The sequence below is a fragment of the Chanos chanos genome, chromosome 5 (assembly GCF_902362185.1).
Source record: "Chanos chanos chromosome 5, fChaCha1.1, whole genome shotgun sequence".
In the NCBI taxonomy this organism is placed as follows: domain Eukaryota; kingdom Metazoa; phylum Chordata; class Actinopteri; order Gonorynchiformes; family Chanidae; genus Chanos; species Chanos chanos.
The window spans coordinates 15791505-15817095 of NC_044499.1; the positions used below are offsets into that span (position 1 = coordinate 15791505).

Genomic DNA, 25591 nt, shown 5'->3' on the forward strand with positions numbered 1-25591 from the left:
CAAATGTTTCTGAACACTTTTCTTGTGGTTGTAACAAACCTGGCTGCTGGATTGCTGGGTAATTCTTCATTTCGACGCCATTTTCATTTGCTCCTGTCAGGCCTAGTGACTTTTGGACCCGCCTTGAGCCTTTGGGTCTCCCAGTACAGCGTCTTTGCTAAAAAGAGTCATTTCCTATACAGGTGAGGACTTCACTAAATGCAGTGGAATTGCTATTTCATTTCACAAATAAGAGTGTTTTACTACAAGGGATACTAATAAGGAATTTGCAGTGTTGAAAGGCAGTTCCGCCAGATTGGTCCCAAAACATGATCATTGCCTCATTGGAAACATGGATTGTCTATATAGTTGACTTCACATATTTTAAACACAGATAAATCACACACAAAACACAGACAGTATACCGCTCTGGTCTGTGGGCATTACATGTTTTGCTCATGCTGGGAAAACGGCTGGGGAACATGCTGGGGAAATGGCACATATTTCGACCATTTTACTTGAGTTGTACCAAAAAGTCACAATTTGAAAATGACATTTTATGAACATTTTTTGTGTTTATGGAACTGCAGTCTAGCAAACTCAGAGAGCAAAGGAAATATTTCTGTAATCCTCATGTTATAATTGTAGGTGACAGAAATGTACTCTAAGTATTACTACAATCAACGAGTGCTCAGATTCCACGGTTTGATCAAATATTTGCGGTTCATGCAATAGCGGGTGATCTAAGGTCCACGCCCTGCATCTGGACAGAATGCAGGATAAGTCGATTAGGGGCAATATACTGAATACCTCTGTAATTAACACGCACCTTTTTCGGTACTAATGTGTTCTGAAAATGATATTCTTTCAGAGTTTTCCTGCGCTCAGGCTGGGGCTGGACCTGCATCTTTGTGGGCTCCTTTGTCTTCGTCCTGTCCTTCTCTGTGCGTCGTTCACTTCTGCTTTCGCTGCGGCACCTTTCTCGCCTAGCTGTGGCAGGTGGGCTGTGGCTGGGCTTTCGCAAATTGTTTGGCCTGTTGGAGAACGCCACAGGGAGCTGCTATGAACGTCTTAGTGCCCCTCCAGAGGGTCAGCTGGCCAACGGGGTAGGACATCCCCTGCTGCTGCTGCGGGAAGGTGAGAGTAAGGCTGCGTGCCTGAACTCTGGCATGCTGTGGCGTGGGTATGAGATCTCAGAAGACACTTTCCTGCTGTGCCTGTGCTGCCTGCTGTTGGCCGAGGAGACAGCTGTGTTTGGGCCTTACCTGACCCTGGGTGGACCATCAGGGGGCCCTCTGCGACTTCTCTTCCTGTTTTGCGTCCTGCTGCTGGCACTCTGGCTGTTCCTCCTGCTATGTCTTCTCTCTTACTTCCCCCAGTTTCCCACACAGCTGTTGGGAGGTGCTCTCGGCTGCCTGAGCTGGAGGGCACTGTACCAGGGCTGGTATCGATTAAGACCCTGCTGGTATTGCCCTGGCAGGCCTGGGATGGGCATTCTTACCACTCAAGGGAAAAAGGATGGGGAAAACTCCGGAACACATGAAAGAGCATTCAATTAATATTTCATAGGACTGCCTGTAAAAATAAAAATTAATCAAACGTCGTTGCACATCACTGTACTCTACAGCACAGTCACTGATTACTCAAAATATTATCACTTAAGTCTGGCAAAAGTGTTTGTGTAACTCATGACCATTTTGTATCACACAAATAATGTTTGATTTTTTTTTTGTTGTTATTTCATATCACTATAAAGAATGCCTGTGTGACAAGACAGCATGCGACTCGGTGCTTTGAAAAAGTTCCATTTCCACAGACAACTCTTCCATTTCTTAATGTCTATCAACAAACATTAAGACAAAAAAGCAAGAGACTTAAGATTCGCTTATTCTTTTAATCACTGATCATCCCACATTACTTTATTACAAAAATATTTCCAGAAACATCCAAAAAAGATTGACATTTAAATAATGTCTTGGTTAAGTAAGCACACCTTCCAAGATGACAAATGAACGATCACAAAAGCTTTCTGAGGACCTGGCCATGCAGAATTACAACCTTAGACATGAAGTTTCGGTCTATGTACAGTCACTCCTGTTTAGACCAGAGTGATAGTGGCCTGTGCATTGCCTGACACTGACATTTCTTAGCAATGGGCTTAAAAGCACCAGTGGTGCCATGACATAGATGTAAAAAAAACAAAAACAAAAAACCACACATACACACAGGATGTAGACAGAGAGCAAAAGAAAACACCTGAAAGGAGTATGATGTATATGAGTACACATAACACATGCCTCATATCATGTTCAAATCTATAATGTGTAAATATATTTCAAAAAGATTTCAACCAATTTTGTAAGGCTGGAGTACTGCAAAAAAATAATAATAATAATAATTCTGTAAAAACAGCAAATGGAAGTGGGACAAAATAGTTTGTTGCCTTTTAAAATAAAGCTTTAATTTGTACCACAAAAATCAACATGTGTGCTCCTGCCTCCTGAGGAAGGCAGAGGACAGTATAAACATCGGTAAGTCTATAAACAAGCAAATTTGCAAATCCAAGAGAATTGACTGGTTAAAAAAGAAAATGAAAACAACTATCTGAGAAGCTGTTAACGGTTGTACTAAAAAGGCATGTTTCAGAGAGGATGGGGGTGTTGTTAAGGGGACTGGGTTTGATACAAGGTAATCATGAGCCATTCACTGCTGGTATTTCAGATGTGACGCTATCCAATGGCTGCCAGTGGCAACTCATAAGTGAATCATACAGCTCCTCACTCCTCTCCATGTACTGCTTATTCAGTGCTTCCACGTCAACGGGGGGGTTTGGGTCTGAAAGAGCAACGGCAAGCAGAGAGTCAACAGACAGGCGCTTTTCTAAACATTAGGGCTACTGCTAAAATTTTACTGAGGTGCTGAACAAATGGCCATCAAAGTGCATTTTTGAGTTGAATATGAGCAAATGCTCCTTGACGTCCATGATGGGTTTTTCTGTTATAAAATTCTAATGTGCGCAAATCAACCGAATGGAAGGATAACCTTCCAAGTAGTACGGGGGGAAATGAATGAGGGAGGAAACTGCAAGTACCTTCTACGTTCTCCTCTTCTGCTTCCTCCGTGGATTCCTGTGGCTGCTACAACACCAAAGACAGTGTGAGTATAATGTTGGGAGTGAAAGTCCTCTTAAATTGTTTGTGACAACCGCATAACGTCAAGGAGTGAACAAGGTCCTACTGCATTCATTTAAAGCCATCGGTACACTTGAATGGATCTAAGTAGTTCTGCAGTACATACAGAACAACATCTTACCTCTGTGGACATCTGCATGTCAGAGGGCATGGGAGGCATACCCATAGGTGGAGGTGGTCCCATCATCCCATGTGGAACTGGAGGTGGTGTAGTGTAGGGGTTATAGCCATAGTTGTAATTGTTGTACTGATCATAACCCCACTGAGGGTAGTAGTTGTTGTAGGATTGCTGGTAGTATTGCTGTTGGTAGTTGTTGTAGTTGTGGTTCTGGTTGTGGTAATTGTTAGTTTTGTTGCTGTAACCCAAAGAAAAGTAATTGTCAATTCAAATTTAATTTAAACGCTACACCATTACAGTAACTAAAAAAAAACATGTAGACACTTCAGGACAGTCTTAAGATATATAGAGAACAAATGGCCATAGACTGCATTGCGTGGTGCTGTGAAACACTGGGTCTATACCTCTTGTTTATGGCGATGCTAATTCTGATGGGTTTTCCTCCTAGGCCTGAGGCATTCTGAAACTCTTCCAGGGCTTTCTTCTGTTCACTTTCATCACCAAACTTCACGAAGCCGTAACCTCTGTGTCATGAAACAAAACACTGAAAAGTAAGCAGGAACATTCTCACTCCTCGTGTGTTTTTATCATGCAGTATAAATACAGAATTCGAAAAAATAAAAATTATTTTGATGGTAGAACTGAAACTTTTTTTTTACTTTTAATATGAAGTAGCATCACTTCAATTGTGAGTTGCTCTTGCTTACCCTATATGGGGAAAACAATAGTTTTAGCAGATTTGTCATAACGGTAACAGAGGTATACCACATCCATGTAATTCTCCTGGCTTCTTATAGAGAGAGGGGTAAAAGTAAGAGATGGCTAAAACCAAATTGAAAAAAAAAATGCATGCCAAATGACAATTTTAGGAGAAGAAAATCCAAGATCTCTTATGGTGTCCCGTTTAGTCACGCCACCTAACTCTGAGCAGCAAGAAATGTGTAAGGAATCAGAAAAGGCTCAACAAAGGAAGACACTGGCAACAGGGAAGTATATTCATACTTTGAGTTCCCATATGGATCTGTGACCACTTTGGCCCCTTTGCATGAAGGGTATTTTTTCAAGAAGAACTGATGGAGCTGATAGTCGTCCACTTCTGAAGTAAGATCTCCGACAAAGACAGAGAACTCGGGCCTAAAGGGAGAGAGGGGAAAGTATGACAGTAAATTACACACACACAAGATAGCGACGCATAAATAGCATGTAAAATGCATACATCTTATTTCTACGCAACCAGGTGGAAGACCGCTTGACCATTATAAAAAAAAACCTTTAAGAAACCATTACAGACTATACAATTAAATACAATGTTCATAACTTAACTTCATAACTTGGATTGGTCACAAATCATACCACAAACCAATTAGATTTCCAATCAAATGGACCAATAGCCAGGGCCTTGTATGCATTTTTCTCAGTAACCTTCTAAGCATGGTACCTTCCTGAATTAGACTGTTACACTCACCCACTCTCCGGCCTTTTCCCATACGTTGCATAATTCAGCTTGAACTTCCTCGGCTGTAAATGAAAGAAAGAAAACCCTTAAGAACCTTGAGCTAAACTTTGCATGTAGTAAGGTCAAAAATCGCTAGAAAGTGAACTGTATAATTAGGTAGGGAAACATTTATATGTTTACATACCTCCACCACTCAGTACAGGCTTTATCCCATTCGTCAGCTAGTTCCTAACAGAGTTTATTCACCAACTTCAAACAAAGTCATTTTACAAACAGCCTCAACCACCTTCATTAGGGAAAAAATGGAGCTCGATAACGTGCCCGTCACTTGTAATGGGTAGTGAGGCTATTGCAATAATAATCTATAACTACAAGGTGGTGGCCATGCTGATTAAGCTCTGCCATAAATATCTGTACGCAAATAAAATCAATAACTGAGTCCAAATATAGATGTATTTTACATCTATTTACGTTAGAATTCACAGAAAAATTAATAATGATCACTCACTGGATTTGATCCCGGGACCAGCTTCCCATTCAGTCTATGAACACAACGATCAACGCTGGCCTCGTCTGCCAACTCCACAAAGCAATATCCAGCAGATCCTCTGAAAGTAAGATGATAAAATAGTATAAATTTTAACACAAAAGAGAAAAATCCCCATTTGTAATTGGACTAAAAACTGTGAGTGTTGCAGTGAACACCACAACCAACTAAATAAATAAATGTATAGAAAGCTCAGTGCAGTAATGTACTCCCAAAAGAGTCACACACAGGGTTATGACTTTAGCAGTGTAGCTAAGAAAGACTGTTAAGGTTAACAACTATTTTCAGTACATCTCTGCTGTCCTACCCTGATAGCCGATGATTTATAATTTTAACACCATATGCCGTCTCCCCCATGGTGCTGAAAGCTTGCTTGATGAAATTTTCGTCCATATATGGGTCCAGCTGTAAGACAAATAGCCATTGGCTTATTATTAGGAGAATCACACACTGTACCAGGAAACTGTAAATGCATCCTATTCAAGTATGACATCGGTCATGGTCAAAGAATGACGCAAACTTCTGACAACTACATTTGCAAACCCGTAAGCATGATATAAAAACAACTAATGCATTGTATCATTTCGTTTTTAGATAGAAGTGAACTCTAGACTTCGTCGGAGTGCACTGTGTGCCATCTAGCTGACAAAACCCGAAAACTGTAGTCTTAACAAAGTACGAGTTTAAATCAACCCTAAACCAACGGTCCCGGGCGAGGGCACATGAAGTTGCAATAACGTTGGCATTTATTGCAAAGTACTGAGGCCAGGGGAGTCCACTCGAGAACTTTGATACCTAAAGTTGGCTAAGCCATCAATTTGCTCGCCTAGCTAACGACCGAGTTGGGAAATGACCGTGCCACCTATCGCTGAGTTCGTAAAGAACTACTATAACCTAGCTAGATATTAGCCAACTCTAGCGATCGACTTATCATTAAATACCGAAAACGTTGCCAAGTAAAACAAATGTGTTTCCGCGCGCCGTATATCATGTATATGAAGTGCACTTTCTAGCTCTGAAACTATAATCACGTAGTTAAAATACAAAATGGTAGTAGCTTGGAGAGCTAACGCTAGTTAGCTAATGTTCACGCAAGCTAGTGTTAAGTTTGTTAGCTATGCTAGCGAACAACTTCCACATGTCCTAGCGCCACAACAAATGTTCATCATTTCACAGATTATTTGAAAACTTACGTCACCCATCCACAGGCTTGTCATTCGATTAAACATATTGACGATAAAATGTTACCACCTAAACAAGCAACTGATTTAATGTTCAGATCTAAGAAGCTTAAAACAGCAATCGCACGTCGCCTGCGTATCTTGCTTTCGAGCGTTCCTGTGTATATAGTGAGATAATGGCCACTTCCTTGTTACACGTAACACACTTGCGCAGTAGTTTTCGCCTTCCTCTGACAGATTCGATAGAAACTGCTATGGCGAGACCGTAAAGGTTACGTTTCACGTTTTACTTTTCAGTTTCATCTAGGCCTACTTAAATTGAACGCTATTGGTTTTGAAACGGTCACGGGGTACGTCTCAGCAGATATCGAATCACTTCTGTAATTGCCTACTAAATTCTGTTTCATTCCTTACTTAAATTTACTGCATCCACAATGTTTTTTTTTAAATAATGTACCCGTAGTGTCTATTTGAGTAATAACAGTTAGGCGTACAGTGACCAGTAATTTACAACAATTCGACATGGTCCCAGACTGTTTTATGATACCATGGGATCTTTTCATTTACCACCCGACAACAATGTGTACAACAACGAAATCAAAGTTAGGCTGAGAAGGACGAACAGTGACAAACATAGCCATGCTATTAAATATTTCACATTGTACGATAGGGGGCAGCAATACGTATCATGACCAAACCTTTCCTCAGAAAAACACGACCGAAGAAGCGTAGAAACCTTTCCACGCTGTGATGACTTTGGTGTGATATTGCAGGCATTGTCAACTTAAGTCTACCGTAATGAACACAATAAAATATATAATTCCACATTTACTGGGAACAAGGAGTCAATGCTGGTAAGCCTTATTAATCATTTCCACCAGAAAAGCAAATTGTTAGTTCGCATATATTCTGTAGCTTAGATAGCTAAATTAGGTAAGCAGTTAGCGAAATAAGCTAGCAATTCGGGTTCACATTCAAAACCATCTGATCTTGGGTTGGAATTAATACATAAGATTACACAAAGATACAGAAATATACAGCTCTCCCTTGGTCTGGGTGACGTAAACGCAACCTCCATTTCCTTCTCGCTGTTCTTCAGTGCAACCATGCATGGTTTTGTCGTTCTAGTCGATCGGAAATCTGAAATTGTTTCCATGTAAAATCGGTGCATGATGTCATGTGAACACTCAGAATTCTTAAGTATTTTTCTTTAAAACAAATATCAGTTCTGTGTCCCTGGAATGAGAGTTAATGGTCCGACCTTAGAAGACTTGTTGGCTTGGTCCAAGAATTAGCACCAATGCATATATAGATAGATAGATGGATAGATTGATTAAATGTGTTGTCGTCATAACCAGATGTTCTGAACAAACGCATAAAACGCAGAGGCAACTGTTTCAACTTATTTATGATTGTTATTCGAATCCCACAGGGGTCATGTGACACAGCACCTCATATCCAAGGGGAATCAAACGCGAGCCATCAGTTCTTCAGCTCTGTCAGCTTTCAATGCAGGACACCTCACTCTGCGGCACGGAACGCTGACCACAAGTGCAGAGGGACTCGGTATTTTTCAGCAGCTACCGTGGCATTACCAACAGGTTCGAACTGGGAAACGGGGTACTGAGTACCAGCCTAGTAACATCAAGCGGAAAAGGACCCATGGCTGGATTAAGAGAATTAGCACACGAGGTGGAATTGAGGTGATTCTACGCAGAATGCTTAAAGGACGAAAATCCCTTACACACTGAGAATCTAAAGTTGGACTTTGTTTGTTTGTTTGTTTGTTTGTTTGGTGGGGGGGGGGGGGGCGCTTATCATAGAGCGTGTTCAATTGAACTACAAACTGATTCAGAAATTAATATGTAAGGAATAAAGACTTTGAAGTGATTGGATCATGTGTCTTATTTCAGAAGGTAACTGGCAAAGACATCTTCAACCTTTGCAACAACTGAAATTTATTAATTATATTTGAAGAGAAAAGCAGACAAGAAGAACATAAAAATGAAAACCTCCAGGGAAATTTGAAATATGTTATGGAAGGCAACTAAACTATGTTATAGAAAGAGCAACAACCACAAAAAAAACAATTTGACAAGACATGAATCAATGCAAAATTAAAAATACAAAGCAAAATGGAAAAAATGGAGATACATTTGGGAAGAAGTCTAAAAAATGCAAACAGGTATTTAGAGTTAGCTCTCAACATTTTAGGTTTTTCCTTTTTATGGAAAGAAACCCTTAGTTTTAAGTAGCATAAGCATGTTATGGCATCACTAAAGGGGGTGCATTTAGAAGAACAGTTTCAGATTTATGAAATAACACTGTCCTCAAATTTTGAGGAGGGTGAAAAAGTACTACAATACCTAAGATGCCAATGCCAACTAATAATCTACTAGAGATCAAAGCTTGCATTTCTGCAAAAGCCATACCAACATTCATTTTCTGCAGGTTTGTGATAGCGGCCCTGAGGTCATAAAGAGTTCTTAGATATATATTGTTTGTCACATCACAGTTCATCTGTTTGCTTAAACTTAGTAAGGATTGAGAAGTCACTCTGCTTTTAAGAGATTTATCAGTTGCAGTTTTGAATACAAATGGGAAAATGTCAGAAAGTAGAGAGTAATTTACAGTCAAATGTGCATCAACAGATAATTTAAAACAATGTTTTTATTCTAGGAACAAAATGAGGACAAGATGAACAAACCTCTCATTTTAAATTCGTCTAAGAAGATATCTCTTTACCTGCCTGTAATGACCTAAACTGAAAGCGGATGTGATATTTAGTGGAGAAAAAATAGTACGTTGAAAACTTTGGACATATCTAGGCTATATTGTATATCATTTAAATGCACGTCATATGCACCGAGATCACTGATTGGTGTGTCGCACACCACAGTAAAAGATGACTTGCAGCTGTTTACTGTCGTCGAGGTAATCTACTGACTAGCAGATGATGCCCTTACCGTCTAGTTGAGTATCAGAAGTATTAGTTTTCGTTTAAAACCGCTGACCGAGTACAACTCACTTCGCTATGCAATGGGTGATCGAAGTTCCGTCAAATTGTTAGCAAAAGCAAGTGTTTGTTGTTAAACCCGTGTAAGCTAGCAATTGCGCAAGGCTTGCAAGCCTCGCAACTGACTATTTGAAAGCTAGTATCTCTTAGCTGCGCATATGTTAGCTCTATGTTTTCAGTGAATTACAGATAAAGCCAGCAAGTGAGCTTATTAGCTAATGGGGTGTTATGCTTCAAGTTTACAGCTTTTAGGAGTTTACTCAGCGTGGAGCAACAAATCATGGATAAGGTAATCATTTCTTCGTGGATTTGCATTGGATGTGCAGCTTCATCTGTCAACTAACCTAGCGTTACTTGCGCAAACATAGTTCGCTTACTAGCTAATGAGAGCAACCATGCAAGTTATGCGCTTCGTTTATTTGGTCTATGTAGGTATTATTTTTGAAGCCCGTTATGCTGAAGTCACAGTTTAAATTATGTTGCTCACACGAGAAATGCGCTGTTTTGCAAACAGAAGGTGCTACTAAAATTACTGACTGAAGTAGCCTCCAAAAGAACGCAATATTTCCAGTTAGCTGGCTAAGCTAGCTGTCACCTTACGAGGCCGGCCGTCGTGCACTGTTAATCACTGGGAGACGCGTTGATTTTGTCCCAAAAATGGGCAATTAATATTTCATTTAATTAGATAATGACAGTGTGTATATGTATGTATTTTTCTTTCTAGGCCGATTTTTTGAAAGGATTACCAGTTTATAACAAAAGCAATTTCAGCAAGTTCCATGCAGATTCTGTCTGTAAAGCTTCGGTAAGTACATGGATAACAATTAAGGATGAAGTGAGAGTTACTCAGATATACTGTGTCATAAGGTGTGCTGACACTGTTACCGGTTCTGAGAGGAAATAAAGTCTGTAAGTTTAAGTGGCTGCCCACATATTCTCCTCATGAACAGAATCACTTTAGGAAATTGTTGTAAATGTAAAATTCTGTTGTTAATATGATGAGTCAGTCCTTTATATAGTAAATAATACTGTCCAGGTTGTTTACAAAATTCATGGAAGACCAACAAGAGACAAGATCATTCCTATATGTTACCATCCCACTCTCCCTTATGCCTTAGCTTGTTCTGTCTATATCTGTTTTCATGTAGAAATCTATTGTACATTTTATTGCAGAACAGAAGACCTTCTGTATACCTTCCAACACGTGAATATCCCTCTGAGCAGAGTGAGTCAGTTGCAATAACCCATTGCATATGTTATGTTTATGCTTCTCACGTGGAATTATTTGTTTTACAGTGTTAAGCTACTGTTGTTTTATAAAATGTAGTGTGGCATCCACGTTTGGACACTCCTTTCCATATCTGTTGTGTAGGTTTTCATGGCTTTCATTTTTTTTCTTAATCCTCAGTTATTGTCACGGAAAAGACAAATATTCTGTTACGATACCTTCATCAGCAATGGGATAAAAAGGTATGATGTCTGCTCATAACATTTGAAAAGAAATATAACTTATTAATTTTCCCCTTAAACATTGGTGAGTGTCATATGTGGTAACATTTGGTACACTGGAACATATATGCTTGTATTCTATCTGTCTATCTATCTGTATGTCTGTTCGTCAGCCTGTCTTTATAGATATAGGTAGATGAATATCAGTCAGGATGCATTAAAGTAGCCTTTTTCTCACAATTTACCTCAACAGAATGCAGCCAAGAAGCGAGAACAAGAACAAGCAGAGGGAGAGAGTCCAGCACCTCCCCGGAAAATAGCTCGAACAGGCAGTCGAGAGCTGACTGAGGACTCTTAATAAGACTTGTATGGAGATGTTTTCTCGATGGAGGGTGCTCGCTCAATAAGCACAGAGGGATGATATCAATGCTGACGGATACAAATTCTGAAGGCGGTCAAAATATTTTCGGGCTGACTTTCAGAGTCTTTTTGTTTTCCTAGATTATCCCACGTAACTACTCTTCATTTAACACTTTTCTCATTTGATCCTATTTATAGGTTCACAGCTAATCCAATGTGGTACAATAGTAAAGTCTTCCTCCTTTGTTGAATTTGCCTGTTAACTCTTCAAAATTGTTCTGTATTGTGCTTGAGAATCTGGTGATATCTCCCACAGAGTTTTGGTTCCGTTTCTTTACTTCAGTACATAAACAGAGCTTGGAATCTATTTGAATAATGTGCTCACTAAACAGTAGTCTTGCATATTCAGTGACAATAATAATGACTTGAATGATCAAAATCAGTCACCTGGATGGTTATATTAAATTTTTAAGTTTCATGTTCTCTTGAAATATGCTGTCAAAAGGCCTGGCTCTGTTGTATTAATACTCCAAGCACACTTTGTTTCAGGTAGCTTCTCCAGCATATACTGTTATCTGAAGGAGGATGTATATGCTACATAGCAATTATGCGGATTTGTTGCTATGCTCACATTTGCATGTGTTGTGAAAAGTATACCTTGTTAAGAATTTGTTAACACAGTTTTTGTTTCAATATAAATGTACAGTATTTGGTACACTTTTTCAAGAATGTGTTTTGATTTTTTTGGGGATTCTTAAATTAGGATGCCACATGGAATTAGCGTTGGATTAGGTTTTGTTAATGTGAGTGAAAGATCTGAACCACCTCTGTTGCACAAGGACATCAAAACAGCAACTTGTGTGGTGATAGACCACTGCAACAAACGAAGAAGGTGAATGTTGATGATGTAGTGATTGGAGTGCCCTCTTGTGTATTCTGCTGGTAACACATAAAACAGTTGCAAGATGGAATGTTTTATCATGGTACTCAGGTAATTATAATGATTTTTCATTGCAAATCAAATGTTGTGATTCAAATTCAAGTGCGGTGCACACGTAATTACTTCCTCACCTCATTAAACGAAATGTTTCTTATACCAAAATATTTTGACACTTTCTAGACAGACTAAGCAGCACTCAGGGTTGAAAAGAGGTTGTCAGATCAAAGCAAAAGTGGGGTTCGGATGAACTTTGTGAGGCCCAGTGATCAGAGCGTTGTGCAGTAATGACTGAATAAGACTTTCAGTTTTAAGTTCATATGGAATACTGGCACAACAAAGGTTTAAAGTAGTTTATTTAACCAATCAGATTATAATTTTGTTGTTGATTTGTTGGTTTATATTAAAAAAATACATACAAAAGAAGAAATAAGAAAAATATAGTATCTTTACACCATTAATGAAAAGAAAAATGTGAATCACAGTTGCTATGTTATAGACTCAAGATGTCTCCAAATCATAAACCACGAGTCTTATTCAGCAGGTTGTATTGCAGCATGCTTTCTCTGTGAAATGATGATGGAAAAGCTCAGAGAAAAAAAATACCAACTAAATCCCAAAAATGCTTCAGCATTCTTTTACATGCAACCTCCTCTGCTTTGTGGTTGGTTATGCTTCACCCAAGCAGCAAATAACAACACAGTATTAATGTACACTTGGTATTGAGACACTTCTTAAATTCAGTAATAGTATATGCATTCAATTATTTGCTTCTGAGAGTGTGAAGAATATTTCTTGTGTCACTTTTCATACTCATTGTTTTTTCTTTGTATTTGAACCTGAGTCTGTGCTCTCTTTATCTTCCTTAGGAACAAGCATCTCTTCTTGTGCCCCAGTCTGGTTATCGTTTGTATGCTGTGTATTTGATGCCCTCACCACATCTCCTTGTTTGGGCAGCTGTTCTCCACTGACACAGCTTGCCCCTTCTGCTTTAGCAAAGTTAAAAAGTTTACCTGGGTTAAAGGACTGGGATTTCTCTTGGCCGGCGGAGGCAGCTGTTGATGACAACGCCGATGCTGACACCCCTGTGGAAGCGTCCTTTTTTCCCTCAGGGGACTTGAGGAACTTAAAACTTAGAAACGCTTGATGTTTTGGCTCGTTGCTTGTGGGGGAAGTGCTTGAGGTAAATTTACTCTGCAGTGGGATGATTTGTTTCAGCTTCATCACGTTGTTGTTGCCCAGCAGGGAACTGGGTCTCTTCGGCTTGTCTCCCACAGACCCTCCAGAGCTGGTCTTTGTTATAGAACTTTTTTCTTGTTGGTAGTCCCCAGCGCCCCCAGGTCCAGGCTTATCTGATTGGCTGTTTTGTCTTGCTAGCCTCTGATGCTCCTCCTCCTCACGTCTTCTCTTCTGCTGCTGTTGGTGCTGCTGCTGAGCCAGCCTTTCATGTCTCTGAGAGAGGTAAACAGAGCAAAGCTTAGCACACAAACACAACTACACTCCATCCCCCCCCCCCCCAAGATTTGTTTATTGGTTTCAGCATTTTACAGCAGATATGGATTTGCCGCAGTTGTTTTTCTGGCTGAGGATGAACATGCTAGGTCAACCGGCCTTGCTACCTTAAGAGCCTCCCGACGTCGGTACTCAAGTTTGGCCATCTCGTTCACCACCCACTCTGGGATGTCAGGGATCGCCATATGAATGATGTACTTCAGGAGAATAGCAAAGTGCTTGAAATGATAGGAGAAACAGAGACAGAATATATTTAATGACAAGAATATATTGTGCTAAAATGCATTTCAGTTAGTGTTGGTATTGGGTCCATATTGCATGCTCCTTAAGTAGTTTTTGTAGCCTTCAGTATAATTGACTTGTTTGTGTTTACCTCTAGTATCACTATAGAGACTATGGTCATCTCTGGGCTTAGCCAGGGGAACAGACGCTGTAGCTGGCCACACTGACCGATGAGGTAACAGTTCACTATAATGGCAATCAGACCCATGGCTTCCATTGCTGTCTGCGTAAACAGGAATTTAAAATATGTTGCTTTTGTGGTTTACGGCATACTCTGTGCAGTAGTTACAACTGCATTCATTTCACTTTTTGTCACCACAATATCAATATTACATGTAAATCCGGAGGGCTTGACACCCCTTACCTGCCAATGTCCAATGTTCTCCACCCTTTGGCCAAAGGGTCTTTGAAGACCTGTGCAAAGTTTTAAGGCATCACTACGGATCTCAATTATGTTGTTGATAAGGGCACACATGGCTGCCAGAGGAAAGGCAGAGGAGAAAAGCACGACGTAGCCAAACTGAATGAACATTTCTTGGTAATCCTGGAGGGTATCCTGCAAAACAACGCAAACCAACTTAAAACGATATCTGCCTGGTCATTCCGTCTCATTCTCTTCAAATTTGAAGTCAAATTTGGGTGGTTGACTGAATAATCTGATATTTTCCACTGTTCAAAAGATGTTTAAGGGTGTAGGCCCAAAAGAAGACGTACCTCATAGGTAAGCATGCAGCTCTCAATCTCAGGTTGAGTTAGGACTGTGGATTCAACCTCCTCTGGAGGGTCAATCCAAGATATTTTTTTGTTCTCAGTGTGTTCAGTTTCTTTGGATTGTGTCTTTCTTCTCTTGAGAAAATCAGCATTACTTTGGGGCCCTTCGAGGTTACCTGAGATGTCACAAGCCTCAATCTCCTCATCATCACATATCTCAAAGTCCATTCCTTCCTCCACCAGTGTTGGACTGCCATCATCCAAGAAGATGCCATGAATTTGTGTTGACATGGTTTTGCATTCCACTTTCTCTGTGAAACTGACCTTCCTTTGTTTTAGACCCACATCATCATCACAATCTTCAGCTCTTATTGTTCTGTCACCAGCGATAAGACTTGTCCTCTGTATTTTCTCTGTCTGCACAGGTTGGTTGCCAGGTTTCTTCAGGTCCTTTATGGTCTGGTAAGTCATTTGAGCCTTTTCTACAGCTAGATTACCATACTTAAAAAGCAAAGTGTGCATAAGGTCCCACAGTGTTCTGAAAACACCGAGCTTGTGGTGCTCGTATAGATATGGATGTAGAACTTCTTTGATATTTTGTAAGAATTGACGGAAGATCAGTAAGGTGGCCAGCATCTGTAAGTAGAGCAGCTTTAGTTGTCCTGCATATTCTTCATTATGTAATTATTAAAAATATGTACTTTGGCTCTTACCTCTCTCAGTCGCTCCATATCTTTCAGGTAGAACCCAATGTAGAAAAGGCTGAGGTAAGAATTTATAAACTGAAACTTTAAAATGAGGAAGACACTAGTTATAGACATGTTGCTGATGGTGAGGCAAAAAGAAATAAAATATATATAGAGAGAGAAAATGATGTATAGAATGGAAGAACTTACAAAAACAGTCTTTATGATGAGATTATTTTCATAAGTACTCTGTAGTCTGTAGTTTTCTGAAAGAAAAAGGAGGTGAAGGAAGAACTTCTGTGAATAAATATTTCTTTCATACATATTTGTCTTAAATACAAGTAATGTCAGCATTGCTTTACCCATATCATTGAGCCAGACTGCAATTTTCTTGTACACTTCATCACATGTGGACACAGTTATGGCCAGCAGGATTTTTGGAATAAATCGTGTCACACTGGGTAATCCTTTCATTTCAGTAACAAATTCCTGTTAAATAGTAAAGCAACACATTAACAAAAGTCATGACAGTTGGGAGTTATTCTGATATTCAGCCTATTCCATCTAACTGCACTTTGGGATTTTTTTTTTTTTTCTGATGCATCATTCTTGCTCATACATCAGACTTCAGTCCAGAATCTTCCTTGATGGATGGTGGACATTTGCATGAAAATGACTGACATACGCATATGAAGTTCAGTTCAGGATACAGACTGCACTGAATAATTGAGATCTTTTTTTTAAATTATTTATGAATGAACATTTCTGCCTTTTGTAATTGAGACCGTTGTTCTTACTTGGAGCTCCAGGCAAATGAACATAGCCAGACAGACAAAGCACAGACAAAGGATGCAGATGGGAAGGCTGACCAGCCAGCAGAAGGCTCTTCTCTTCCAGGGTGGATAGTAAAACTCCTCACACCCTGTCACAGGACTGCGGCGTTTCACACCCTGATTCAGACACAGCACAACATCTCATGCCATATATAATGTAAGGACTGAAAACAGTAGAAATATGTATCTCATCATGGTTTTGATATTCAAGCCAGAAGGAGCAATACGTCATTTTGCTTTACCCGAAACTGTGGCCGAGGCTCTTCCAGAGGTTCAGCAGGAGTATCGAGAGTGCCCCACTTGTATGCTAATTCAGCCTCCCTCCGTTTCCATCTTTCCAGGAATAGCGTTGCCCACACCACGTTAAAGAGGGCAAATACCACACAGCACACATCCTGACTTGTCTGTTTTATGTAGAAATGCAGCCAGTGAGTTTACACCATTATTCAGTGGTTAAAAGATAGAAATGTGTGGGTATTTCTTCTCAAGAATATAAATCATATGAAAAAAGATAAGTAAGAGTTTCAGTTTAATCACTTACCTGATCATTTTCAGAGAGTATCCATAGCAAAAAGCCAACCACTGCAGGATACAGCATAGAGTTGGTGTAGAAACCCAACCAGGCGAAGTACATGGCAATCTTAACCCCAAAATAATCACAGATATCATCTACCAGTAGCAGGAGAACACAAAGATATGTGAACAAATCAGGTCCGTTGGATGTGCAATTGCTAGACTAATTTTCACAGCTTCTAGACCATGTGATTTTTAATTTTTATATTGTGCTTTCTATGGAATCATTTGACTCAATTTCTGTATCCATGCTCAGAACAAATGAGAAAGTCTAAAAACCAGGGATATTTAGTTGTGCCACCTCATAAGCTTATACAAGAGCCATAGGCAAGATAAATGCACATTTCAAAACTTTAAATGCTTTTTCTCACATTCTTCATGCAGTCCAACAAAGATACAGATATATAGTTAAACCAAAGCATATACTTTCATGTAAACTGTTGCATTTGTGTTAGAAAGTCATATTTTGGGAATGTTTCTCACCCAGTGGTTGTCTTTCACAGACTGCCTGGACCCAGGAGGTCATCAGCTGACTGAGAATTCTTTGCTCATGCAGAGGAAACAGTTGAATAATTACTCCTCTTGCTTTTAACTCTGGTACTGAAAAGGACACTGTGTTGAATATGGCACTGCATACGAATTCCAGTGTTTATTCTGTATATTTTATACAGTCTCTACAAAAACACAAATTAAGTGGCTGATAAATACAGTTAAAGTATATAAAGTACGATTAGAGTATGTAAAAACAGACAATGTACAAGTGTTTTAGAGATGTCAAATCACAGCACTGGTATGACCACAAAAACGTATTGAAAAATCATAACATGTCATGAATTATCCAAAAAAAAAAAAAAAAAAATTGGGGGGGGTTTAGAGTGTTTACTGATTGGCTGTCCTTCCAGGAAACTGATATTGTGAAGGATGTCACCCTGTTTGGCCCTCAAGTTATCCAGCCAGTACCTTATAATGTTCTGTCGCTCCTGGGAAGACAGTGGAAAGTCACCTTATAAATCAGCACATCAAACAAAAAGGTTTTACATACAGTACGTCGGCAGCCTAGGGATTAGAGGCTGACCTGTGATGTGAAAAAACACAGCTCACTCTCTATGTTCTCATAGATGTCATCTTGTGCACATGAAAATCTGCGAGTTCCACCTCCAAATTGTGGTTTCACAGTTTTTTGCATGCCCATTTGCTCTGCACCACATAGCAAGCTGAGAGGAGAGAAGGACACACAGCACAAGTTCAACAAACAGAGTTTCGCTAAGAAAATGTATATTTAAATTGATCAAGTCAAAATGATCCTGCGGCAAAGTTAAGGAAAAAAAGTAGAAATTGAAAATAGCTGGCAAAGCATTTTTAAACATCTGTAGCATGCACCGTAAACTAGTGTGAAATTAGCATATTCACAGTGTCTTACTTTTCAAAAGTTGAAGTTATGAAGAAAGCGTATTCATGATTATGATTATGTTGTCGAATCTGGATTACTATTTGGGGTATTCCTAGTCGGATTTGATTAAGTAGCCACAACAAAGTGTGGTCATCTGTAGTGTCTGTGAAGGGAGAAAATTACACATTACACCAAAATCTTAAACATCTAAAGTCTATCTTTTAGTAATCCCTTAGATCAAAATAGCAACTGACAGCAGGAAAGCAAAAATCAGTCAAAGGTTTCACTGAAAATAAAAAAAAACAAACACACACACACACATTTTGATTTTAATATAGTTGTTGGACAGGATGAACAATAATTCATTCTGATTCACCTTACCTGCAAATGTCATGACAACATCACAGTTTTCAATGGGCACCATCTTCATCCTGGATTTATGGTTCATGATGTACTGCCCTGCCTGTAAGAGGTGATGTCCTAGCAGATTTATCACCCATTGGAAGGAGGATAGAGAGGTAGAATACTTTGTCAGTGATAGAACCATTGCATAATTGATTCATTCCCTTTACACAAATGGTCTGTTCCAGTATATTAAACTGTCGTTAGCCTCTTAATGAAGATACAGGAAAAAGAAAATGGTCCTATATTTCTCAGTCAGACATGCATTAAATACTTTTTTTACTGTAAGTATAGCCCATCATGGTTACCGTACTGATAACAATACCTTATTTACTGCCAAAGTAAGTTATCTTAACTATGAATGGCAAATTAATGAGACCAGAGAACTGAGTAAATGACTAATGTTGTTTCACATTCAAATTGAGCCTGCTGAAACCTCAAACAAAATCTCAAACAAGCTTACTACTAAGTTTACATTCGAGTTCTCATCTTATCCAGGTCAAATGAAAGTGACACATTGACAGAAGTGCCATTGAAGCAAAGACACGTGTATCTCTCATTGAGGAAACAACTGAATAAAAGAAAAAAATATTCCCACTATCTCGCACTTTTCTCCCCATCCCAAGTGCTACAGTAATCACAGCCAATTCCAGTCATGTGACTGCTGGGACACTGTAATTTTTCATGTCTCCATAGCCTTTTCTGATTAGAAGCATCACTGCATATCTAGTAAATCAAAATGTCAATCCTTGTATTCTCCAGTGTCCTACTCAGCCCCGCTCACCCTGACATTTCAGTTAATAATCACAATAAAATTCTTTCAGCTCCTTCACATTTCAAGATTCAGACATGCTCTTCTGCACTGTAGCATTCTTGATTGCCTAAAGGCATCCATTATCTGATGGTACTTTCCATTGCTGTTGCCTCTGTGTTATCTTCCTCATTCTGGGAATTCCAATTGAATCGGTGTATGATTGATTGCACACTGTCAAGAACGGAGAAAGTGGCTTGGACTAACCCCCTTCCTCCACTCCACACTTAACAGTACAGTTCTCGCTATTCAGAAAAAATATTATATATGTGAAGTGATGTAACAATGCTGCAAATGACAGAACAGAAAATATTTCACACTTTGCTGGTTTACACAAAGCTTGCAAAACTCAAGCGCTGAGTTTGGATCACTAGAAGAACTTCTCCATAAATGTGTGATATGGTCTGTGTTTTCTGATGATTTAGCACCCATTGAGCACTTTAACAAAGAACAAACTGGGAGAAAAAAATTACTGTATTACTACGAAGCATGACTGTATAAGAAGTTAGGAGTCTTTAAATAAAGTAAAATTACTATATAATGCCCCTTGCAGCATTTCAAAACTTAATATTATACCCCTTAATCACTAACTTGCTCTTTCACAAATTCATGTACAAATGCACCATATCGTTATTACTAAAAGTTCACCTCTCAAGCCTTTGGTGAACGTCTGGTAATCTCAAATACATTCAAACTGATAATCCTTTATAACAGTTTTACGCATCAATTTAGATGGTGTTGAATTTTCAGCAGGTCCACCATATGAAAGGCCAAAAAGACCATGGACTCACAGCGGGACTTACACAGTAGACTATTTTTGGGACACCAATTCAATAAAATGACAAGAAATGAGACCGAGATATTTTTTCAAAAACGTTTCAAATTTGTTCACAATTACGATAAAAAAAGATTTAATAAGATCTTACATAAATACCTGTAATGGTCATATCGAGACATAAAACGGGTATGTTTGAATACAGGTGTTTTATATGCAATAACCGGGTCGCACGACCACATCTGTTTAAGCTACATTTGATATGGAAATCCTGTTTTCTGCCGAGGACAAACTACAACTGCGAGTTCAAATATGATGAAGTAAAATAAAATGCGCTCGTGGAAATCTCGTCTAAAAGCGCAGCACTTGTCTCAAATGGTTTGAATCATGTTGATAAGCAAAGGGTCGATTTATACAGAAAGACATTCCAGTGGAAAACCCAGTGGATTTGATCGCATTTCTTAAATGCACATATAAGATTTATGATATCAGCGAGAATAAATTCACTCTAATATGATGGTAACAAATACCCACCTATCACTCCCGAAGACATCGTTCTCGTATACAGTGTTCAACGAGCACTCGTTCTTCACATTTCTTCACTCCGTCTTCTGTGGTGCTGAAACTGCGGTGTTATAGCTTCAGGCAGACCGGATGTTCCACCAGCACAGAGAACCTTCTGTTGGTGCAAACAGGTGCACACAACACCAGCAGGATATAAAGAATTTAGAGCACATAGCTTGTCGAAAACAGAGGGTCATATGCTAGTTGTTATGCGGTAGTGTAGGCTATCGTACCTGATACCAACCCTTAAAATTTCCGCCATAACATGACTGAATGGTCAGGTATTACTCGACGTGAATTGACCCTTTTTAGAACGTTTTTAATGCATCAAGTGGTCTGCTTACTCCCAGTGCATGTTTGGATGGTAGTTCTGCTCAGGCACTGTCCTTGGTTGTGTGGTGGGGCTTTATGTAACGTGGCATGCATAATTGATTGATGTCTCCCCGCACTAGAATGGAGAATGCTTAGAATGAACGATAAACGCTATGCGTCGAGTCAATTAAAATTATCCAGCGGTTTTAACTTTCGGTATGGAGAGAATGTTCTAGGGAAGGCCGTTTCCGCCACTTAAAAAAAAAAATCAAGTCACATAGTATGTCATAATAATGAGAACGTATCTCGTAATTATGACTTTGTATCTCTGAGATACTAAGTCATAATTACAAGATACGTTCTATGAGATAGTAAGTCATATATGTGATAGTAAGTCATAATTATGATATGAAGTCATAATTATGAGATACATTATCATTATTATGACATATTATGTGACTTGATTTTTTTTTTTTTTCAAGTTGAAGAAATGGGCTGCCATCATTTTCAGACATACCAGTGATCTGCTTTTTTCCTTTGTTTTGTTTTGTTTTGTTTTTTCTTGCAACACGATAAAGCAGGAAGCTGTACTGTAGTATCCACTATCTTAGAGACCTGATTTAGCCATTGCATTAGTATTTGTGTTTTCATAGCTGAAAAACAAAAGGTTCCTTTAGCAGCTGTCCCCACTACAGACCAGCAATAGACAATAAGATACTGGAGAAAGTAAGTGCCCTTTAAACTAGCAATATTTATGTTTTGTAAGTGACAACATCATATTACCTACATCATTTTTCATTTTTGTTTTCTGTGTCTTACCTGCATTCTCTTAGAGTTTTAGGAAAAGGCCAAATTTCTTTTTATGAGAACATTTGGACATTATTGACTTTAGAATCTATAACATCACTGGCAGTATCCATTAAGATGTGTCATGAGCATAAAAGATTTTGTATTTGTTAATCGCCCAGAGATTTCTCTTTTAGACATTAGCTTCGAACGCCATCCACAAAGTCAACATCTGAAAACTGTTGTAATTCTGTATATGGCTGTAACTTAGTGACACTGCAGGTGTTATTTTCCTTTTTTTGCAATTTCCAAAGCACATAACACGAGTTGAGCTTTCTAAAATTATTGCCATATTGATGCTCATTTGCTCAGATGCAAACAGATAAAATACTAATCCCAAGGATTCCTGACATTAACAAATGCAATTATATTAGTGGCCTCTGATTTAAAGATGTTTTGATTCCATTAAAGTCCCAGTCTTTAAGTTTCACTGAAAAGTATTTTGCCTTCCATATGCATGCATGGCACATCAGCCCATTTACAGCTAAATAATTTCAATATTACAGCATTTTGCTATAACTTTAAAGACAATCAGAAAGTCCTGGTTTTTTGGTTCTCTTTTCTTTGTCTGATCAGAGTAGTCATACAGTGATTTCTTTCTCTTTTTCAAGTGAACCCTGACCAAGAAGGAAGTGGCGAATAAAACTACAAAGGGATCATTAAACAGGCAGACTAGTATGACTAGTGTGACTGGTGTGACTACCAAAGCAATTAACAACAAATTATCACATTTTTTTGTTTGTCCTGTCTTGTTTTGTTTTGTTTTTTTTAGCTCACTGACTTGTCTTTAAGAATCAGTCATGGAGGTAAGTTATATCAATTTCTTTTCTTTTTCTTTTTCTTTTTCTTTTTTTTTGTTAAGTAAGGCAAGAGAATGGATCATTATAATCAAAGGTTCACCTTGCTGCACACCAGTTGTAATGTAGGTTCTTTTGATGCTGGAATGGGAGAAAACACACAAATATGTGTGAGTTGTCCACTCACTCACTCATTATCTAAGCTGATTATCCTAAGTAGGGTCACGGGGGGTGCTGGAGCCTATCCCAGCATTCATTAGGCGAAAGGCAGGGAAACACCTTGGACAGGTCACCAGTCCATCGCAGGGCAGACAAACACATTCACACTTAGGGGCAATTTAGTATCTCTAATTTGCCTGACCTACATGTCTTTGGACTGTGGGAGGACACCAAACCTCCTGGAGGAAGCCCATGTAAAACACGGGGAGAATATGCAAACTCCATACAGAAAGGACCCTGGCCGCCCTGCCAGGAATCAAACCCGGGACCCTCTTGCTGTGAGGCAACAGCACTAACCACTGCATCACCCACTCACCCCATGAGTGGTCCAACAAAGGCCCAAAAGTGTGTCAGTATAATGGTCTCATTATTGAAACAGAATGTGTCGGTACTGACAGTCCTGTAGTGGTGACAAATCTTTGAACATCCTATGTTAATCTGCCATAATACTTCGTTTGGTAGGTCCTTTCACCTTATGAAACGCCTGTCTATGTTGTTGGTATAGACAGTAGTGTAGACCAGAGAGAATGTCTGATGATTGAGTTTTTAACAGCTAACATTTTAGATGATATCCAGAATGTTGTCATGAGAGACAATGCATCACTGGCAACCACATCACATCTTAGGACTGAACTCATGGCGCAGCTGTGAGCAGTAAAGAATCTTTAAACAAAATGGGTGGGAAGCGACACCTGTACAAAATGAGATGTAAAAAGTTTGGTAAGAAATGCACTTCTTTGCTTCAATATATCCATTAAGTGCCTTGCTAACTTTAAAGGGGCTTAAAATTTTTTGTTGTGCAGTGCAGTCTCTTAGGGATTATTGTAAGGTTAAAATTGACTGTAATCCAAAGTCTCTCACTGCAACGCTGCTCAGTCCTTGTGTGATTTATTCAGTCGGGGCTGGAGGAGTTAGTGTTTGAAGCGTTTGAAGGGGAAGAAAAAAAAATTGTCAGACATAGACCTGATGGTCACACACTCCCTCTACTGGCCTGTCACAGAATTTTTTTCTCTTTCTGTAGTAATCAGTTTTTAATCAGCATTTAAATGTTCAAATATATCAAGCACAGCTTCAGCCCAGCTCATGTTTTAGTAATGGAATAATGTTTAATAACATTAGAAAACAGCCCATTCTCACTCTTGCTCTCACGATGTGGATGTTGTTCTTTAATTTGTGCCGTGAGGCAGGTGCAAGAGAACCCTGAACTTTCTAAGTGGTACACTCTCATCAGCTTTGGATAATTTGATGTGATTTGAACAAATTAATGTATTTTAAGATTGCAGTCTCAGATTAAATTAGCTTGACTTAAAAAAAAAAAAAAATCTGCCCAGTTGCGTAATCCTCTCTACCAAAAGGCTTTAGGTTCTGTTGACCAGGAGACCATCCCACCCAGCTGCCTGTTGCGTTATCATCTGGGTACGAATAAACAGGGAAAAGTTTTACCCTCAAATGTCTTTACCAGACTGGCAGCACAGGGACATAAAAAGGGGCAAGCAAATAGGAAGCACAATTAGCGCTTGCGGATGAGAGCAGGAATGGTAGCGACAACAGACAAAAGGGGTCAGAGTTTCATGACCCAGGTAGGAAGGAGGTAGCAATAATAAGCACCCATTCTTTTCCTGTAAAAGGGTGGAGCAGTGAAATGTACCTTAAGCCATGTTTCACAACAGCGTTAAGAAAAGAGAGAAAAAAAAAAAGCAGTGAAACTGAGAAGTGAAGCTGAGAAGTATCTCACAGTATCTTAAGCTTATTGCTCTAACGGACTTTAAAATATCATACATTTCCTTTACTACCATGGACAGCTTTCATTTTGATTACATTTAAATGTAATGTAAATTAATAGAACAGATGTTCTGTTATAGTTTGTGCACATGGGCATTATCATCTATTATAACCTCTGTCCCAAACAGTTCTTGTTTTGAATTGACTTAATCTCATTAAAGGAATGCCATTGAGGAAAGACATTTTTACCCATGCCATTTTACAATTGTCAAACTAATAACCAACACAGCAGAAAAAAAATCACATTAATGATTCCATGTCTTTGAGTGAAGAAAAATTTTGTTGTAGTAAATGTCATCAGCATGCTACAGAGTATGTCCCCAAATTGTAGATTTCTCTTACCAAACAGTACTTTGTGAAAAATCATTTAAGAGTAACAAAGGATATCCTCTAAACAGGAAAGAGGGTTCTTTTGTTGGCCTCCACTATTTATTAATTGGCGCCCTGTCTCTGTGTCTGAGGGGTTTTTTTGTCCTCTGTTTTGTGTGTGTGTGTGTGTGTTTGTGTGTGTGTGTTTGAAGCCTGAGTTTATTACTTTGGAATTCCTCGTGCTAGAAACTCTTCAACATGGGAAAACACTGAAATTGTTTTACATTGTGTTCCTGTAGATTAAGTGAACAGTGATTATCGTGCTACACCTCACAACACATAACTATACATTTTCAGATTTAAACTTCTCTGTCAGCGTTGTTGTATCACCTTTGGGTATTGGGAATAAACGAAAGGCTGATTAATGCAGATGAAATTTCCTGCGTTTTGAAGGGATCTGTTTTAAATAGCACTTCCTCTTGACGCAAAACAATCACAATACATTATTAAGTGGCCAGACCTATTTGGTCAGAACTGCTGGAGATTTGACTGA

The 25591-nt window shown here is 39.0% G+C and overlaps 5 protein-coding genes across 6 annotated transcripts; 3 read left to right on the forward strand and 2 right to left on the reverse strand.

Moving 5' to 3' along the window:
* fitm1l (fat storage inducing transmembrane protein 1, like) lies at positions 1-1538 on the forward strand. Its single transcript, XM_030774695.1, has 2 exons — positions 1-182; positions 851-1538. Exons 1-2 carry the CDS (start codon positions 4-6, stop codon positions 1536-1538), a joined length of 867 nt encoding a protein of 288 aa, XP_030630555.1. The 5' UTR covers positions 1-3.
* An 880-nt stretch (positions 1539-2418) lies between these two features.
* On the reverse strand, positions 2419-6708 carry trnau1apb (tRNA selenocysteine 1 associated protein 1b). Of its 2 annotated transcripts, none has more exons than XM_030774272.1 (9): positions 6485-6708; positions 5599-5696; positions 5253-5352; positions 4754-4806; positions 4291-4422; positions 3693-3812; positions 3292-3526; positions 3071-3113; positions 2419-2814 (listed from the first exon to the last, which is right to left on the reverse strand). In XM_030774272.1, the coding sequence occupies exons 1-9, from the start codon at positions 6518-6520 to the stop codon at positions 2672-2674; spliced, it is 960 nt and encodes a 319-aa protein (XP_030630132.1). In that variant the 5' UTR covers positions 6521-6708; the 3' UTR covers positions 2419-2671. The 2 variants fall into 2 exon arrangements, with proteins under 2 accessions (XP_030630132.1, XP_030630131.1); XM_030774271.1 differs by having other exon boundaries at positions 3071-3116; positions 6485-6707.
* Positions 6709-7018: 310 nt separating this feature from the next.
* On the forward strand, positions 7019-8362 carry mrpl34 (mitochondrial ribosomal protein L34). The gene is made up of 2 exons (XM_030775663.1): positions 7019-7326; positions 7905-8362. Exons 1-2 carry the CDS (start codon positions 7271-7273, stop codon positions 8221-8223), a joined length of 375 nt encoding a protein of 124 aa, XP_030631523.1. The 5' UTR covers positions 7019-7270; the 3' UTR covers positions 8224-8362.
* Positions 8363-9397: 1035 nt separating this feature from the next.
* Positions 9398-11988, forward strand: LOC115812903 (DET1- and DDB1-associated protein 1). The gene is made up of 5 exons (XM_030775462.1): positions 9398-9777; positions 10213-10293; positions 10662-10713; positions 10897-10958; positions 11191-11988. Exons 1-5 carry the CDS (start codon positions 9769-9771, stop codon positions 11293-11295), a joined length of 309 nt encoding a protein of 102 aa, XP_030631322.1. The 5' UTR covers positions 9398-9768; the 3' UTR covers positions 11296-11988.
* A 1059-nt stretch (positions 11989-13047) lies between these two features.
* On the reverse strand, positions 13048-18768 carry ano8a (anoctamin 8a). The gene is made up of 16 exons (XM_030774696.1): positions 18603-18768; positions 18252-18384; positions 17907-18045; positions 17715-17811; positions 17315-17431; positions 16800-16927; positions 16501-16662; positions 16223-16375; positions 15788-15914; positions 15636-15691; positions 15453-15527; positions 14743-15375; positions 14393-14584; positions 14120-14251; positions 13854-13964; positions 13048-13686 (listed from the first exon to the last, which is right to left on the reverse strand). Exons 1-16 carry the CDS (start codon positions 18766-18768, stop codon positions 13048-13050), a joined length of 3060 nt encoding a protein of 1019 aa, XP_030630556.1.
* Between the last annotated feature and the right edge of the window lie 6823 nt (positions 18769-25591).